At 43.8% G+C, this 16,417-nt stretch overlaps 1 protein-coding gene and 1 long non-coding RNA gene across 3 annotated transcripts in view; one reads left to right on the top strand and one right to left on the bottom strand.

Annotated features, from left to right (window-relative positions):
- The window catches only part of LOC135916774 (uncharacterized), a 37,423-nt gene extending 29,693 nt beyond the window's left edge, over nt 1-7,730 (bottom strand). Inside the window, exons 1-2 of the long non-coding RNA XR_010569062.2 lie at nt 7,595-7,730; nt 4,368-4,477 (exon numbers count right to left, since the gene is read on the bottom strand). This is a non-coding gene — a long non-coding RNA (uncharacterized lncRNA). The remainder of the gene's footprint in view (nt 1-4,367; nt 4,478-7,594) is intronic.
- A 369-nt stretch (nt 7,731-8,099) lies between these two features.
- The window catches only part of LOC135916784 (uncharacterized), a 44,671-nt gene continuing 36,353 nt past the window's right edge, over nt 8,100-16,417 (top strand). The window contains exon 1 of one of the 2 annotated variants that reach the window (XM_065450237.2): nt 8,100-8,217. Coding sequence is in view for 1 of the 2 variants with exons in the window: in XM_070521355.1 (XP_070377456.1) it covers nt 11,158-11,173 (16 nt within the window). In the remaining variant the exon portion in view is untranslated. Of the gene's footprint in view, nt 8,218-11,140; nt 11,174-16,417 lie in introns of those variants that run through there. The other variant, XM_070521355.1, reaches the window with a different exon arrangement.

The raw sequence follows: 16,417 nt of genomic DNA, 5'->3' as shown, positions 1-16,417 counted from the left end.
CAGTATTTCACTCGCAACTGCGATCGCATTCTTTGATAATGTCAAATTCATGCCCATGATGCCGCTGGGCACGTGGTCGGTTAGGCCATCATAAAGGATATGTCTGCAACAAGGAACCCGTAAACCGCTCTCTTTTCGGTACCGACACACCCACATTGAAACCACCGACAACCACAGCAAAGGGTAGTGTCATCGCAGCTAATTCATGCAAAATGAGTAGCCATGAACCTGACGGGACTATGAGTCACTGCATCTTTTGCTTGCTTACGGGGTATGAGCCATAGCTAACTGGGGTGAGAGCCATTGCTCGCAGGGGTATGAACCAGTGATGATGACAGTTTTCGACATGCCGTTTTGTATGTTGTATGCGTGATTAGAAGGAATTCAAGCACTGTTCACTTCACTTTGCTGAGTGCTTGTAGCCTCTGCCTACGGGCCTATGAGCCATTGAATCTTTTGCTTGCTTACGGGAGCATGAATGCTTGATTGAACCGTTAATTACGATAGTTTTTGTTGCGGGAGAATAAAATGCACGTAACCCAAGCCATATACAGCTAGCTGTAATAACTTACATGTGTATAAAAATAATTTACATGCCTATAAATAAATTCAAAGAGGAGTACTGAAAATAGGTAGATGGAAAAATTCACAAGCTCGTACAGTAAGATGTGATCCTCATATATTTGCTAGATTTAAAGGGGCCTGAACCACCACTCTGGCTTGGTGAAATAACGTAGTGCGCGGGTGAACATCTCAGCCAACGTTTGCTGCCATACTTGGCGCGTGGAGCTCGCAAGTGGATCGCGCAGTCACCTTTCTCTCAAACGCTCTCTTTTCAACAGAGGGCCCTGTCCTCATTCCCTTCTAGAAACACTATTTCGTCAGCGGACGCACTATTTCACCATTCCCGTAGACGGCTGCTATTGGCCGATAGCTGACATCAAGCTGCGCTCGGCTACACGGCGTAGATACCGCGGCCATAATGGGGTGCCGCCACGGGTCCACTGGCTAAGCGCACTGCGACTCGCTGAGGACAACCTCGTTTGGCTCATGTTTAGCACTTCGTAGGCACCTATCACCACTTCGTAGGTGGTAGTCGTGGGGTCTACGTTAACATCCAAATGAAATTTGAACCGTTCGCCTCGGTGACATTTAGAAGGCGGAGCGTTGTGGTCACGCCCCACTGCGCCGTAGCCTTCGCAGTGCAAGGCACTGAATAAGGAAGGAAGCACAGGGAATGCCGTGTTTGAATGCCAATAACTCCGCTTCTGCTGAATGCGTTGGAGTACTTTTTGCGGCAAGGTATTTCTGAAAGAGCCTGTTTTCACTTCAAATGCCTTTCTCCAGTTCGATAAAAAGTGGTTCAGGGCCCCTTTAAACTGACTTGTACTAACGAACTACATGTAATTTGTTACTTGTAATGAATTCCTACTTAATGTGATATTGTAATTGAGCCATTACATATGTTAGTTAGTAAGGCTCACTGTATTTAAAATTCTTTTTCCAGCAATCTATTACATGTAATTCGCCACTTTATGACCCAGACAAGCTGTAGCGCGTGATGCAGTTTTGGAAAGCTCAATTTGGCGCGGACTACAGTAGAGCGTCCGAGATTTTTCATCCAGCCACCAGTTCAGACTGGCAAACCCTGTAGCTCCATATTTCTACCATATTCTTCACGCTCCACCAGCTGTTGGCTGAGTAATCAAACCGGGGCTAGTATGCCTCGATATCACTGAAGGTCACTTAGAACGTTAATGCCAGGATTTCACCTACGGATGATTTTTACAGGTTTTTATTGTTCCAACCAGGAGCGTCCTCTTGAAGTCCCAGCAACAAAGACGCGCTGCGCTTCACAGAGGACCCAGATACTGAGTAACGACAATCATGTGCGGAAATGGTCCGTACGCTTCAACACCACTCTGCTAAGAGCAATGAGTATTGCATTGAATGCTGAGGAAAAAGTTACAAGGGGTGTGCCAAGACACAGCCAGTGCGGTAGAGTGTTTAGTTTTCCCACCACTCATTATGTCAAGGTGCAGCAAAATCACAAAACTTCTGTTGTCGCTTAACCTTGGCTGAATTGACAGCTTAATGTCACGGCCTCTAAAGCATTACTCTGAATGCTTTGACTATTTCTCATCAAACCAGGTGTTTGTACTAAGTATACAGGATACCTAGCGCAGCAGCAAGCAGATTTAGTGGTAGGTAAGAGGAAGTTGTGACGTATTTTCATTGTCGTGCACTTGTTCTGCTGCAGCATGTGCTGTAGTGTTTCCAGGAATAATGCAATGTCCCATTATTCGCTGGTACAAAGTAATTTCTTGCCCTGACTTTTGGCCTTCCTTGGTTCCCACCACCAGCACCACCACCACCACCACCACCACCACCACCACCATCATAATCAGCAGCAGGAGCATAATTATCATCATCATCACCCCAATTTTACGTCCACTGCTGGACGAAGGCCTTTCCCTGCGATCTCCAATTACCACTGTCTTGCGCTAGCCGATTGTAAGTTGCGCCTTCTTATTTCCTAATTTCATCACCCCATCTAATTTTCTGCCGTCCTCGACTGCGCTTCCCTTCCCTTGGCAGCCATTCTGTAACTCTAATGGTCCACCAGTTATTTGACCTATGCATTACATGGCCCACGCAGCTCAATTTTTTTCTCTTAATGCCAACTAAAATATTGGCTATCTCCGTTTGCTCTCTGATCCACACCGCTCTCTTCCTGTCTCATAAAGGTACGCTCCGCGTTTTTTTTTTCCGTTGCTCTTTGCGTGGTCCTTAACCTGTTTTCGAGCTTCTTTGTTGACCTCCAAGTTAACCCCCAACCTCATACACCGGATACTTATTTTAGCCTGTGCTCGTTCGTGACGCGAGGATGGCTTTTCCTTCCCGGGTACACATCTATGCACACATTAAAAACGCAGCATACTAGCACACAACGTATCCGTGCAGCTATGGCTGCGCGTGTAACATCCCGGCGCGTTTCATGTAGCGCACAATTAGAAAATTAGGCACTAAGCTTTATTTTGCGAGTATATCGTTAGTTGGCAGTGCGATCCATTCGAATTGCCCTTCAAGATTGCCTAAATAGCATGGAGAATGACCCCTTATCGCTTTCATCCACTTTCATGTTGCGCACTTGCTGTGTGACAGGAAAAGAAATATGGTATCTTACGCTATGTTACTCATAGGTTGCTGATCCATCAGTCTATGAACTGTTTTGCCAAGTAAACGTTTTAAGTCGTCAGCCATATTACAATACACGTATTCTTACGGATGATTAAAAAAAGATCCTGTTTTGCACATCCAAAAAAACACTGCCAAGAAGATGCCTAAATGGGAAATTGGTTTCCGAATAGAAGTGGTTGGTTTGATAAGTGTCTTTTCTTTTCGTGCGGCCCAGCTGTGTTTGTCGTGGCTTACTGGGCTCCACCCTGTATGTAAAAATGGTAATGGTGGGTAATTTTAGGAAATTTTGCTTACAAACACTCCACTGTGTTACATGTCGCTTCCAAGTTATCGCTTCTCACATCCCTGTTGTTGAATAGTTCAATAAGCAAGCCTGTGTTTATTCAAAGAAGCTTAAACCAACTGTAAATTTTGCGCATATTTGAAAACCGAGTAATACTGTTTTCTGTAGTTGTGATAATGCAAAGACAATGCAAAGCCACACATTACGCAGGCAACGTGCGTGCTATCAAAATGGACGTCCTTGTTTTCTTCCTAAGACCTAGTCGGTGGTGTTAACTCGGCCAAGAAGTCGCTACAGTTAGCGAGATTTTAATCACCTTAACCCGCCAACTTTGCCTTTCTTGTAGGCTTAAAGGGACACTAAAGCGAAACAATAAATCAGTTTAGACTAATGAAGCATTGTTTGAAAACCCTGCAGGCAGTCATTTCAAGAAAATAGTTTATTAGATGAGAAAATGAAGGTCCAAGTATCAGTATTTGAATTTCGCGCCGAAACCCTAGCGCCGTACGTCAGCGTGACGTCAGGGATTCCAAAGTATGTTTTCGCATTTGGGCCGCGTTGGCTGAATAAAGGTTCCCGAAACTTGCCATGTTTAATATTTGGTTCCTTTAGAACACAATGTAGTCAATCTGTATCTCTATATATAATTAGTAGGCCCTAGAAGATGCCATCAAAATCCAAGACGTCACAGCCCCCAGGTGCGGGAACTTAAGTAGGCGTCGCCACCCGTATTTCGTTCTTGCGCTTTTTATGGCTTCCCAAACGTCTTAGCGTTGCAAGAGTGGTGTTTTTGGTGTTGTAGAACGGTAATCTACTGATGCAGAAGAAATCATTTTTCACTTTAGTGTCCCTTTAAGCTCTTTGTCAGAGACGTTTTACTTACCAGCTAGCGCTTCCGGCAACATTTTCCGGGTAAGTGTTTCTCGGATCATCCATGAAGTTGACTGCAGGAGCAGCTACACAGCGAGGTCTTCGGCGAGCCTTCAGTACGCTCTTTGAGCATGCATGCGATGAAAAGTTGCGCTTTCAGCTCGACGAATCCTCGTAAAATAAGGAATGCTACATTTACTCCTTCTCGTGCACTTCTGAAGTTTGTGTGAATATTGATGGCTTTAGCTAACGTGATGTTATGCTTATGTCTTTAATAAGGTAACATGGTAATACGGTTCATCACACGATGCTCAAGTAGCCAGTAGACCGCCACAAAAAAGTTTACTTTGATTCAATGCATCCCTATCGGGCATACAAGCGATCCGTAGCAGCAGCACTGTTCACCCGTGCGTTCCGCTTGTGCTTTTCAGCTGAAGCCCGGAACCGTGAATTCCAAAACAGGCAACTGGCTTGGTCGACAACGATTACACTGATCAACTATTAGGTCTCGAAAACGACGCGTTGTTATGGCTTTCTGCTAAACCAATCTGTCCAAAGTGCAGCACGGAAGAAGCAGGAATTGCTTACTTCCGTCTCTGGAGTGAGTGAATCACTGTTAAGAATTTTCAGGTGTTGTCACGTCCATGTCTGCCATATTACGGCAAGGAATCTCACTCCCTTGTTTGTCCGAGTTAAACAAGGCTTTGAAAAAGCATGCTTTACAGGTGCTGTTGGTCTTCCATATAGAATCCCATGTGAAGATTACCAGGCAGGCTGATTACATTGTAGAAACCGCAAGCTCAAGGAATTAATAAAATAACTCTACGACACTATGAAAGAGGGAAACAAGTGACTGAAATTCACCTTCTGGTACGGCTATATAAACACCAGAATTTGCTAATCCTTCTTGCTTTAGAATCACTATACATTCAATCTACTGCGCGCGCAATAAATAGAACGAGTGGAACCCCTTTTTGCTATTCATTCACAAGCAATTAAACACAGTAGAATTTTATTCTAATAAAAATGATGAAGGAGGCTGTGGGTAAAAGATGCCTCTAAGAGCAGCTTGACAGGAACCCACAACTCCCTCAGTACAATGCGATCGGCGATTGCAGCACGAGCGAGACGCCCTACGACATGTGGAAACGCATATCAACCAGCTCCCAGTAAAATAAAAGTAACGAGACAGAATGAAGTCACTTGAAGTGCGTAGACTAAAAAAAAAATGAAAACTCACGTGCATCAAAAGGAGTAAAAGTAACGGGGCGATGCGTTACTACTTAAATTGAAATGATTTATATAGACAGAAGAAAAAAATACATTCTAGGAGTTCGTTGTGTAGCTGTTGAAATTGGAATTCCATTTCTGTTGAGTGTATTCAAATGTGTAGGGAGTGTATTGGACAATTTTTCTTTTGAGTAATTCGCTTTGAAGCTACCACCATCGAAATATATTTATGTTGATTGACACAAAACGTCACGTCGTGTTGAAGCACGGCAAGGTCGGTCAGACATCTACGATTTTCCTTGAATTCTCTTTTGAATGCCATGAAAGTAACAGTGGTAGTTGATCTGCCTGTGGAAATAGGTCTGATATAGGACAATCATGCAAAACATTAAACCCTGCTTTATAAACTTTCTTGAGGAAGACATATTTTTAACATGTTTGTGAATGTCATAGCACCCCATAGTATGAGGCAGTTCGCGTAGAATTGAGAATTTTAAATAAAAGGTTTTACGCGGAATGTGAATAATTTGTTCACCGACGTGCCTTGCCAAAGGCGCGGGCGAATTTCAATTAACCTTATGTAATTCAGTACATATACAATTGTGGTTGTTGCGCAGTTTGCGCTGTCGAGGGCACTAGGACGTTCCTACGTCTTTGATTTTGCAATGGAAAGTATGCGATTTTCTACTGTGATGTTTCCTGCAGTCTGATTTTTCATTGAAAACTGAACAGCATATTGTCAGCAAGCTGCATTGGTAAAGTGCCCCAGGAACTTTAGACAGAATCAATGCTTCGCCACCACCCTATTCTATGGAGAATGTGCGCTTACAGTTGTCGCTATATCTAAATGCATGCTGAAGTCTTTATCAGAGAGCCATCAGGGTACATCAAGCTGGCCTTCTAGGCAAACCAAAGTATTGAAATGTGAGGCTGTTTTAGGAAATCGGGGTGTTTTTTTCTTGATTAAGATGTAAAACTGAGTGAGTTAGTAGGCCTCCATGTTGAAGCTTGTAGAGCGCTCACAATGCAACGAAAGAGAAGGAAAGTACACGAGGCAAGCACTCACTCTGAACTCACTTTTGTTCGGAAGCACACGACGGAAGAAAACTAACAGCTTGTAGCTAAAGAACGTCACGCAAAATCAGAACACTTACTAATTTGAAAGCGCCCTATCAAAAGTTACGCACACCAGTGGCACTCTATCTTGCTTTTTTTTTTTCACATACCGACCGTCCACTCACCTCCGCAGAATGGCAGCTTAGAGTTACAGTGTAAAAAAAAAAGACATCAATGAGCAAAAGAAAAAGTCGCAGTTTCTCCCGAAAGGCTAAGTACCAATTGCGAGTCAAATTATTGGACAGATAAGCGATGTACGGATAGTAGTTTTATCGTCTTTATAAACTTGTATACATGGGCATAGTAACGAAATTAGCAAGCATGTTGCCAAGCACGCACAAGCAAACATGAACAAATCTCACTCGATGACTGCGGAAACTCGCTGTCAAAATTCTGCAGTGAGCAAGCGCGGAAGCAGCAGTGAGCAACTTGACCTTCGTGCTACTGCTCGCATCAACGCGAACTAAGCCAAGAAAACAGGGCAGCGTAAATTTTGTACCCATCGCAGATGGCCTTCAAGACACAGCGGCCCGGGCGGCTGCGCGTGCCTGCCCGGGCCTCTCGCACATACCCTCGCACATACAGCACTCGTTGAGTGGGAAAGACTTTATCGCCCTTGGGCTCTATACGAAACCTCACGACGACGGCGACGGCAGAAATTGCGCTTGGAGTGTCCATATAATCGCTATCGTAATAATAAACGAATCAAACCATTAAATATAGAAAATTCCGAGGAAGTCATTGGCAACACGTAGCTACCTCTCGCTAAGAACTGAGGCCCGTATTCAGCAAAATTTTCTTACAATAGAATTGTTTGTAAAAGCAAAAAGAACCAATCCGGGCACTCGAAATAACATTAGCGACGGTGTCCAGCCAATGTCAAAGAGCACTTACGAACAAACAGCTTTGCGCATTCTATACCCCGTGTGTTTTCGGCGGCCACCTAGCGACCTTGTCAAAGAAATACATGGCGCTGGATCTATTATCGAAACATTTAGGAGCCTTGGCTCAGCAATGTGTCTGAGAGGACTCGTTCTCGCAATTTCTCTAGCTTCTCATCCATATGAGCGAAAAAACAACTACCACCTGCGCCACAGACACTTTTCGTCACGATTGATGTCTCGCACGTGCGCTGCGTTCTCGCAAGTAATAAAGGTACGCGATGCAGCTGCTCCCATTTTGCGTTTGCACGGGGTCGGTTCAGCGCTCGAGTGACGTGTGAATAAAAACAGCGAATGCAGTGGAACGCGAAGGCGTGAATAATAACGCCTTTAAACTAGAAGTATTTCCCAATCAATGGGTTCGTACGCACAATAAATAATATGAATGCGCTCTCTTACTTTTCTTGGAGCCAAGTCCTCGATTTTTTTTCTCGTTGAGCTGCGTACACAACAGTACAGCTAACTGAGCGTATTACGTCGAAAAGCTGCAACTTGTGAGGGCGCGTAACAGCTGCATCTTGCGGCATTTCCGCACGTGATGTTAAACGACTGCAATCGTTGAAGGGTCCAGGGAAGGTGAGCCGGCGTGGTCGTTACAAAAATGTGACCAGTGGTTTAAAGTCTATTGCAAGAGTGCCTGAAAATAGCTACACATGAGGAAAGAAAGCTCGCTACGGGCCAGCACAATAGCCAGCATAGAGCCATACTCGCTTGCGCGCAGGCAGAGAGGCCAACTGTGCTGTCCCAATTGAGGCGATTTCTAGTAAATGCATGCGTGTGGCCATAGAAAAATGAGTGTAGCTCTGTTTTATTGAGGGGTAGGGTTGCTTCTCAAGGTTTCAGGATGACCATAAGTGCAGTTACGGCACCAAGCAACGCAGTTACCTGCAAGTGACCAAGGTAAATCTAGTCGGTTCGACATTACGGATGGTGTATAAGTGCGAAAGGCTTGGCAGAAAGGAGTAGATTTCACACACAACGCGCGTATGCGTAATACATTTTCCTTTCGTCCGAAAACGGTCTTTAGCGCTGCTGTACCGCTCCTAACCTCAAGTGACCGCGCTCACACTCCTCTAATTGCTCATCTACCAGGCACTACCGCTTACCGTCGGTGTGGCGAGAAGTCAAGTGACGCAGAAAACGTACTTAGCGCGAACACGCCTTAGGCGTCGTTTTAATTTTACTGCTAGGGGCGCTGGCGATTTCCTTGAATTTCTTAGCGTATTGGGTATTATTTCCAAAACATTTGATGTTTGCTCCGTACAAACAGTGTTTGTTCAAGTTAAGCTGCTCTAAATGTGTCTTTAACTAAACGTGTCCGTAATAAGTCTCATGGCAGCTATATGTGCATAATACGCAGTGATGATTGCCGGTAAGCAACACATAATCACAGACTATTGCCCAACATAAATCCTTCATGACGAGCCAAAGTTTCACAGGCCGATGGAGGCTCGGAGCGATGGACCGTGGTCCACCAAGGGAGGCCTAATGAGCCATCGTTTTGAGAATATGATTTGTCTTCGTCATCTTCCGGCGAAGACAGGTCCCCATCTCAAAACGTTGACTCTACAGTCATGTGTTATTTAACCACTATTGGCTATGCCATTATGATTATTAGAGTTGCAATATGTTAGACAGAACTGAACTTTAGTGGCCGACCTTGAACTTCGTGTGGCAAAAATTATTTTAAAACAGATGCTTCGGGCACAAAGAAACGCCTTGCCTTGAGAGCACGGTCCAATCAATCACGTGAGAGAAAGTAAGTCCAGCGCAATAATTTGTCGATGCATTATCAGGTCGCTAGTAACCATCATTCGCTTTTACGGCAATGCCGTGACTCAGAGGCTCCACAGATGGTCGCTCTTGCATCATTTACCAGTTGTGTCAATAGATCTTGTATCTCTCTCTCTCTCTTTAGACATACCTATAAGAAACAGTAGAATAAGTTCGCGTTCAATCAACGGCAAGGCTTGGTAGTATTGAAGGTGCATGTAGGTGAGATACCATCTTGACATAATCTTTTTTGGGTATCTTGCGCCTGTGTCATGTTACATTCAATAAAACCTGTAGAAGTAGGCTATTTCTCGATACATCGATTGAAGTAATGCGCATTTCAAGATACGAGATAGACCTACTAAAAATCAACGAAGACACCCAGAGTCCCTAAAAGCGAGCAAATTATGGCAATTATACTTATTATAAGGGTCAGTATTATTATGTTAAGTCCCGTTTGTATTAAACAGCGCACCAAAGCAGTGCAGCCGAGAGACTCTGTACTTTTTCTCTAACGGATGGCGAGCGGTCACGTGCCTCCAATTTCTTGGGATAATAGAATATCGTACGTGGCTGTTATGTCCAAAACGAAAAAAGTGGTTTACTGAAACTAAAAGCGATCGTTATCATTACCCAGGGGAATGTATGATTGGATGCCTTCAGTTTCGAATCACATGGTCTATAGGGATAGCGAACAAAAGTAACCAATTAGTCAGCCCGTACTCGGAGAAGACTTAAAGCTATTTTACTATAAACTTCGTGCGTTGGGCAAGTTTCGTGAAAGAGACATTGAATATGTATCGTGAAATAATTGCTCTTCAGATGACAGCTTTCCATTTTGCAGTGAAGTCATATTATTCGCAAACGCAGTGTATTAATGAATGTTGCTGTTATATTTTAGTATCACTTACGGGTAGTCACTGCTAAAATACCCGGGAAGACGCTCCGCCATTGAAGTCGAAAACGCGAAAGCCGGCCCTAAACACCAGATCTGGTTTATTGCATTTGCGCCGCTAGATGAAGTTACACATTTTCCCGCGCACCGCCATGCAGTATAAGTTCACGATCCAAAGGGACGTGGCATCATTCCGCAGTAGCTACATCGACCTTACTCATCAATTCCCTATCTCGTATGATCTGGGTACAGAGGGTCATTAATTGAATGCCCACAGGCTTTTCCAGCAGTGTGAGCGCGTGCACAAGGGAATGGGGAGCGTACTTGCACTCTAAAATCCATGTATTAACTGCACGACTTCAGCCGTCTTTTACTGTTCTCCACCGCCAAGTCTATGTACTTTTTTCCTACTTTCGGTAAAAATCAATGCCTCGGACATGGTGCCTCGTCTTCCTCAGGATGGTTATTTCAAATTCCTAACAACACAGGACCAGTGGTTTCTCCACTATTTCCTCACACTACGTACGAAAAGTCCTTACCGGTAAATTTTCACTCATGACACCGCGTTCTCATAGTCACATATACCATAATCCGGATTCGTGCATTGGTGCTGGGCGCTTTGAACCATCATAAATTTTATCTCAATTTCATTCTTTACTGTTTCATCTAGCTGTGCAGTGTGCCTATCTAGTATGCAGTTTCCCCATTTCTGACTTCGGGTCATGGTGATAGAGTAATATTTAACGGTTACTGTCATGGCTATTGTTCTGTACACTGAGTCGGCCTTGTTCCACGTTTTTTTTTCAATGCCCTCGAAGGAGAAATGGAAGACACTGTATATTAGGGATATGGCTGTGGCTAAAGGTACGTAAGATGTCTCCCGTCAAGTTTGATTACTGGCACGTTAGACGGATTCGTTAGTGCTTTTATAAAAGTACATCCGATGTATTTCGTTTATTTTTGGATACTTCACGTTAGGATACGTCGGTCACTGAATAGCTAAATACGTGCTTTCCCTGCGTCAGCGCTTATTCTGTGCGTGTTCCGGTGCAGTGTCTCTCAGTCCCACGCAGAGCGACGTATTCATCATTGCTGCAGCAACTGCCGCATTTGTTTGCATAGCTTTGACGCGTGCTTGCATAGCAAAAGAAAAGTGCAATTTCATTTGGCGCCTCTTGACAGTATACTATGAAAACGTGAGTTTGTCGCAAATAGGCGAATACTGCAAGTCTGGCCTACTGCCGTTGCAATGCAATGATTGCCGCAAATGCGACCGCGTTGCGGCATTCCGTGATTACTAAGATGTGGAAGCCGAAAGCGCGATCCACAAATTAACAGACACGTTAACTAACCAAAGGCGAGCACCGGAACTCTTTTCCGAACAGCTAGCTTCGCTGGCTGGTCTTCGTGTAGCCTTCAATTTCAGCTCGCGAATAGGCACGAGTGAGCCTTGTCGTATGGCTTGCTCTGTCGCCCAAAGCACTACTCTCTTGATGTTTGTTTAGAAAAACTGCTTCAGTGATACTGCTATGCAGACCACTAAGATAAGAATAATATTTGGTAGCGCGTGTTACGGCGACTTTTGAGACATCCTAGTTCTGAATACGTTTAAGAATATTTTCGGCCGTATGCGCTTATACACTTGTACTTTGATGCTGTTTCGTCTACATGAAGCAGTGAATGCTGTATAACGTGGTTCTGCGGAAACGGGATTGAAAACAAACATGCAAATGCAATAACTCACTTCGATTGTAATCAGTGCCAGCGAGCGTGAGGGTTCACTTTTCTGATGAAACATGCTGTGGCTGTTTGTCTTCAATGCGTTATAAAGCAAAAAAGGTTCGAGTAGAACGTAGGTGAAATGGCCAATGATTGGTATTTAAAAACGCCGAAATTAACAAAAATTATCCGGCAATCACTTGAACAATTAGTACTCAGTGGTTAATATTAGAAATACAGAAATTATCGGAATTCTCTCCTTTCATTACTGTTGCAGTAGAATTTCTCATTGCTGCCCTGGGTACTCTCGGGTGGACACAAATTCAGGTATTTATTTGTGTTCTGTGGCTTGCCTGACGTGGCGAAGATCTTTTTCGCCACTTACATCTCACAAGGCAAGATAATAGGAAGCAGTGCGTTCTCGCCGCATCTCACAAAAGTTGAAAAATCGGGCAAACAAGCAGAAGCGTCCAGACGCCAAATCCACTCGGGAATGGGGTCAAAGGTTGCAACCGCCCTGCGCACCTGAGCAGCTTCTTTTTGAAAGACGCACCTCGAGCGAGGTGGCTCGGCATGTCTATCGATCATGCGACTTCTCCATAATGAATAGAGGCCCAATATTATAAGCAAATCATACGGGTATTACTGATTATCTCTTTCAAAGGGAAGAACCGGATGCCGTAAGATGTGAAGGGAAGTTATTTCTTGACAGTTCTTTGTAAAATTACCGAAAAATAAAATGAGTTACGACAAAGAAAGCAATGCTCTAATGTACCAGATTGATTGCTAAATCTACAATTTGTATCAAGGGTACATATAGTCCAAAGCGGAACCTTGCGGCATTGCTTTTTTAGTTCGTATATTAACCACTCCCTCAAAGCTGTTCGATCGTTAACCGCCCTATTGATTTTGGCGTTTAAAGCGCCAATTCATGTGCACTTTGGGGTATATACATTGGGTACATACATACATACATACATACATACATACATACATACATACATACATACATACATACATACATACATACATACATACATACATACATACATACATACATACATACATACATACATACATACATACATACTTTGGGTACATTCTGCTCTATCCTTCAGCAGTATAACAGGTTTAACGCCTACAGCTGTTTCTAAAGGACTTTTCCGTTAGAATAGCCAGGCCTCCGTCGCGTTAGCACTGATTACCATGAATGTGCACTACGGCTCTTAGATTCTCACGCTTGTTTACGCAGGATTTCAGCTAGCACGTTAGACTAGGGGAAAGGATGCATGTATAAGCAGCTCTGTGCGTGTTCTAACAAATGTACTCTCAAGGTAGTGCGAAGATTCGTGGAATGTGGTAGCGGAAGTCTCTCCTTATGGATCCTAAGACGACAAACTGGATTGCTTGCGCGTACGTCTGACGTAGTTTGAGACCATTATTAATAATATAATACTGTTTACGAATGCTCCCAATCCGTGCTATCTGCTGCACTATGTGCGAAGCCATTTCCTGGAAATTTCAACCGAATGGCTCAGCATGACTTCTTCTAATTGGCATGATCTCTTAGATAGGGAATCAGATGCTGTTCCACGGTTCTCCGATTTTTTCATCTGACGTAGATACCCAGCAAACCAGAAATATCCGTTGGACGTACCACAAATAACCAAATATCCAAGAAATATAACGACGTCTAGTTCACATCTATAAAATGTTCTACTAGTACGGGGGTGGCAGTCAACGGTAATACAAATGACGTCGAATGTCTGTGATTTCGACCTCTCTCGCACATTAAAAGCTCTAGCGCATTGATTGGCACATTGTGCTTTGTGGTTAGGTGAACGCACCATGCCGCAGAAATAGAAGCAAATTGTCTCTAATGCCTCACAATGAGATGCTGGGAGAGGAATGTCGCGCTGTTGCGTGTTCCAACAACGGTGGCGGGGCATTTATAATTAGTTTTTCCCGATCGTTCGTGAATCGCGAAATATCCATCTGTTCATTTTGAAAAGACTCAGTTTGAAGTGCTAAAACCCGAAATTTCAGTTGTCGCCCCATTTATTTTTTGCAACGTGGTTATGAGTAGCAATTCTGCGCGACCTTTGCATGCACTGCTCGACACCGCGCGTCAAAAGCGTCAACTTCCGGTTTCCGTGACGTCATTCTTTTATCGTATGTGAACACATTCTTTTTGAGTTCTATCTATTAGCACACTGTTAAAAACGCATACTCTTTAACTTGCTAATATACTACTACAGATTATAACGAGAAAAACTTGAACTCGCAATATCTTTGACTTCACATCGTCACTGATATGAATTCAGTGGGCGCCTCGTCGCAAATAGAATGACCTAAATGCAAATGCAGGATAATTTACCGCGTGCGAGCAGAATTTAATGTGCTTCATAGGTGTGTCTTTTCGAATTTTGTTCGGTTGACCATGAGGTACGTATATACTAGGCAAAACTGCACAGTTGCGTACTGAAATTTAGAGCTGTGCTTCTGAGTGGTATTTGTCCGGCATGCGGAGTGCTTATAGAAATGTCCCGAGGACAACTATTGGTGGTTCATTTACAGGCATATTTCCATAGCTTGGCTTCTCGAGCTCCTATTCAAGTATCAGGGATATTTCTCATTTGCAATGCTTATTTCTAAGTATCTGGCCGCGTTATGTGTTTGGCCCTTTTGTGGTATGACAAGATGTCTCAACAAGTTGCCTGTCAAGATGAGCATTCCATCTTGAGATTTGCTTGTGTGGATCTTCTTTTACAATTTTCTATCACGAATCTCGTGGCTCCAGGTGCTGGCATGCAGGCTGTGCACTTTTGGTCATACATAAGTATGTGATATTATTACGTACTGCTAATTAGTTGTAAGGTTTTCAAATATGATTGTGGCATTGTGGGTGCTACTCATTTTCTGTGTGTTAAGAACCTTTCTTCACTACCTTTGTTTTAGTGAAGGTAAACTTTGAAGCACTTGTTTTTAATGAAGTTCTTCATTTCTTTTACATCTACGTTTAACCTGTTTGCATACGGTTAGAACTTGCAATGAATATTTTCACACATGTGCCTTGGTGGGGCCAATCATTTCTGCAATAAAGCTTTATCAATTGTGTAAAATAAGGGGACGTTGATATGACATTGTTAGTCTCAGTTGTGCGCCTTACTTAGTGTTTAGTGAACACACTTTCCTTATGTAACCATCGCCGGATTCGTAATAATTAATAACGATCAAAATGCAGGTCTATGGTTTTGTGAGCCCAGTTTGCACATATTGATGAGCGCTATAACTACGTATAATGAGAGAGACACCTCGTGGGTGTTTCAATATATATTTCGACGTTTACATGTTTGCAAGTTAACAAAACATTTCGAACAAGATCATCAGCTACTTGCCAACGATCGTGGTAACTGTGGCATTAGTTTTCCTCGGCAGATGTACCATCGTGGACAAATGGAATGAAGGTATCGAAGCGCATGGCCGAAGCACAACTAAAGGTACAGTGCATACTGTCGGCCAGTCATTGTGCACATGCGTGAGCATGTGGGTCTCGCACAGCGGGCAGCGCTGCTTGGCCTACAGCGAGAAGCGTCACCCGTATTTTGTTCGAAAGTCGTTTTCTCATCATGCCACAGCAGTGCCCTTCCCACCTGGCAATGCGCTGTCATGGTGGCTAGCACCTTCACCGCATCTTTAGCATGATATAGTTCGCACGTGCCCAGTTTGCTAACTTCTGTTGCTTTGCTTTTGTTTCCGCCATCAAAGCTGTCAGCGTCTAGTCGTAATTTGAATAGCGCCAAAAATGGAATACACTGGAGGAGCAACAGAAGTGCAAGCCACCTTAACAATAATTGCATATCTGCCATTGCACTGCAGTAGCCCTGCATGGCGCTGCAGTGGCAGGGTGAGAATACAAGCCTTCAAACAAAATGCGGGTGACGTAATCACACTTTAGTGCAAGCAGCACTACACTCCGAGTCGAAACCACATGCGCGTGCATGTGTGCTGTGGTGGCTGGCCGGTGCCGCACACTGTGCTTTCAGTTTTTGCTGGGGCCACAGGCTCTGGTATTCGCATTTCATTTGCATTCGGCAGTACATCTGTGGCATGTGCATGCGTGCAGCACATTATAGCGTGAACAGGAAAGATCTATTAGATGTTCTGTGGACCTCCTGCATCCCCAAAAAGAACATCTATTAGAGGTCCCTTATGTCCAGCTGCGACATCCTTTAAACGTTGCAGCAACGTTAACCAGGGTACATAGTTGTAAAGTTGTTCGGAGAAATATACATATCTATAGTATGTGTGCGATCTCTAAAACGTGGTGTTCTATTAACATCTATGGGACATAAATGGTTCACTGGGGAAAGTGCAAGTACGCTTAAC

This window comes from Dermacentor albipictus, chromosome 7, assembly GCF_038994185.2.
Source record: "Dermacentor albipictus isolate Rhodes 1998 colony chromosome 7, USDA_Dalb.pri_finalv2, whole genome shotgun sequence".
Lineage (NCBI taxonomy): Eukaryota > Metazoa > Arthropoda > Arachnida > Ixodida > Ixodidae > Dermacentor > Dermacentor albipictus.
Note: the sequence above shows the minus strand (reverse complement) of the source record. Positions and strands in the feature narration are given on the sequence as shown.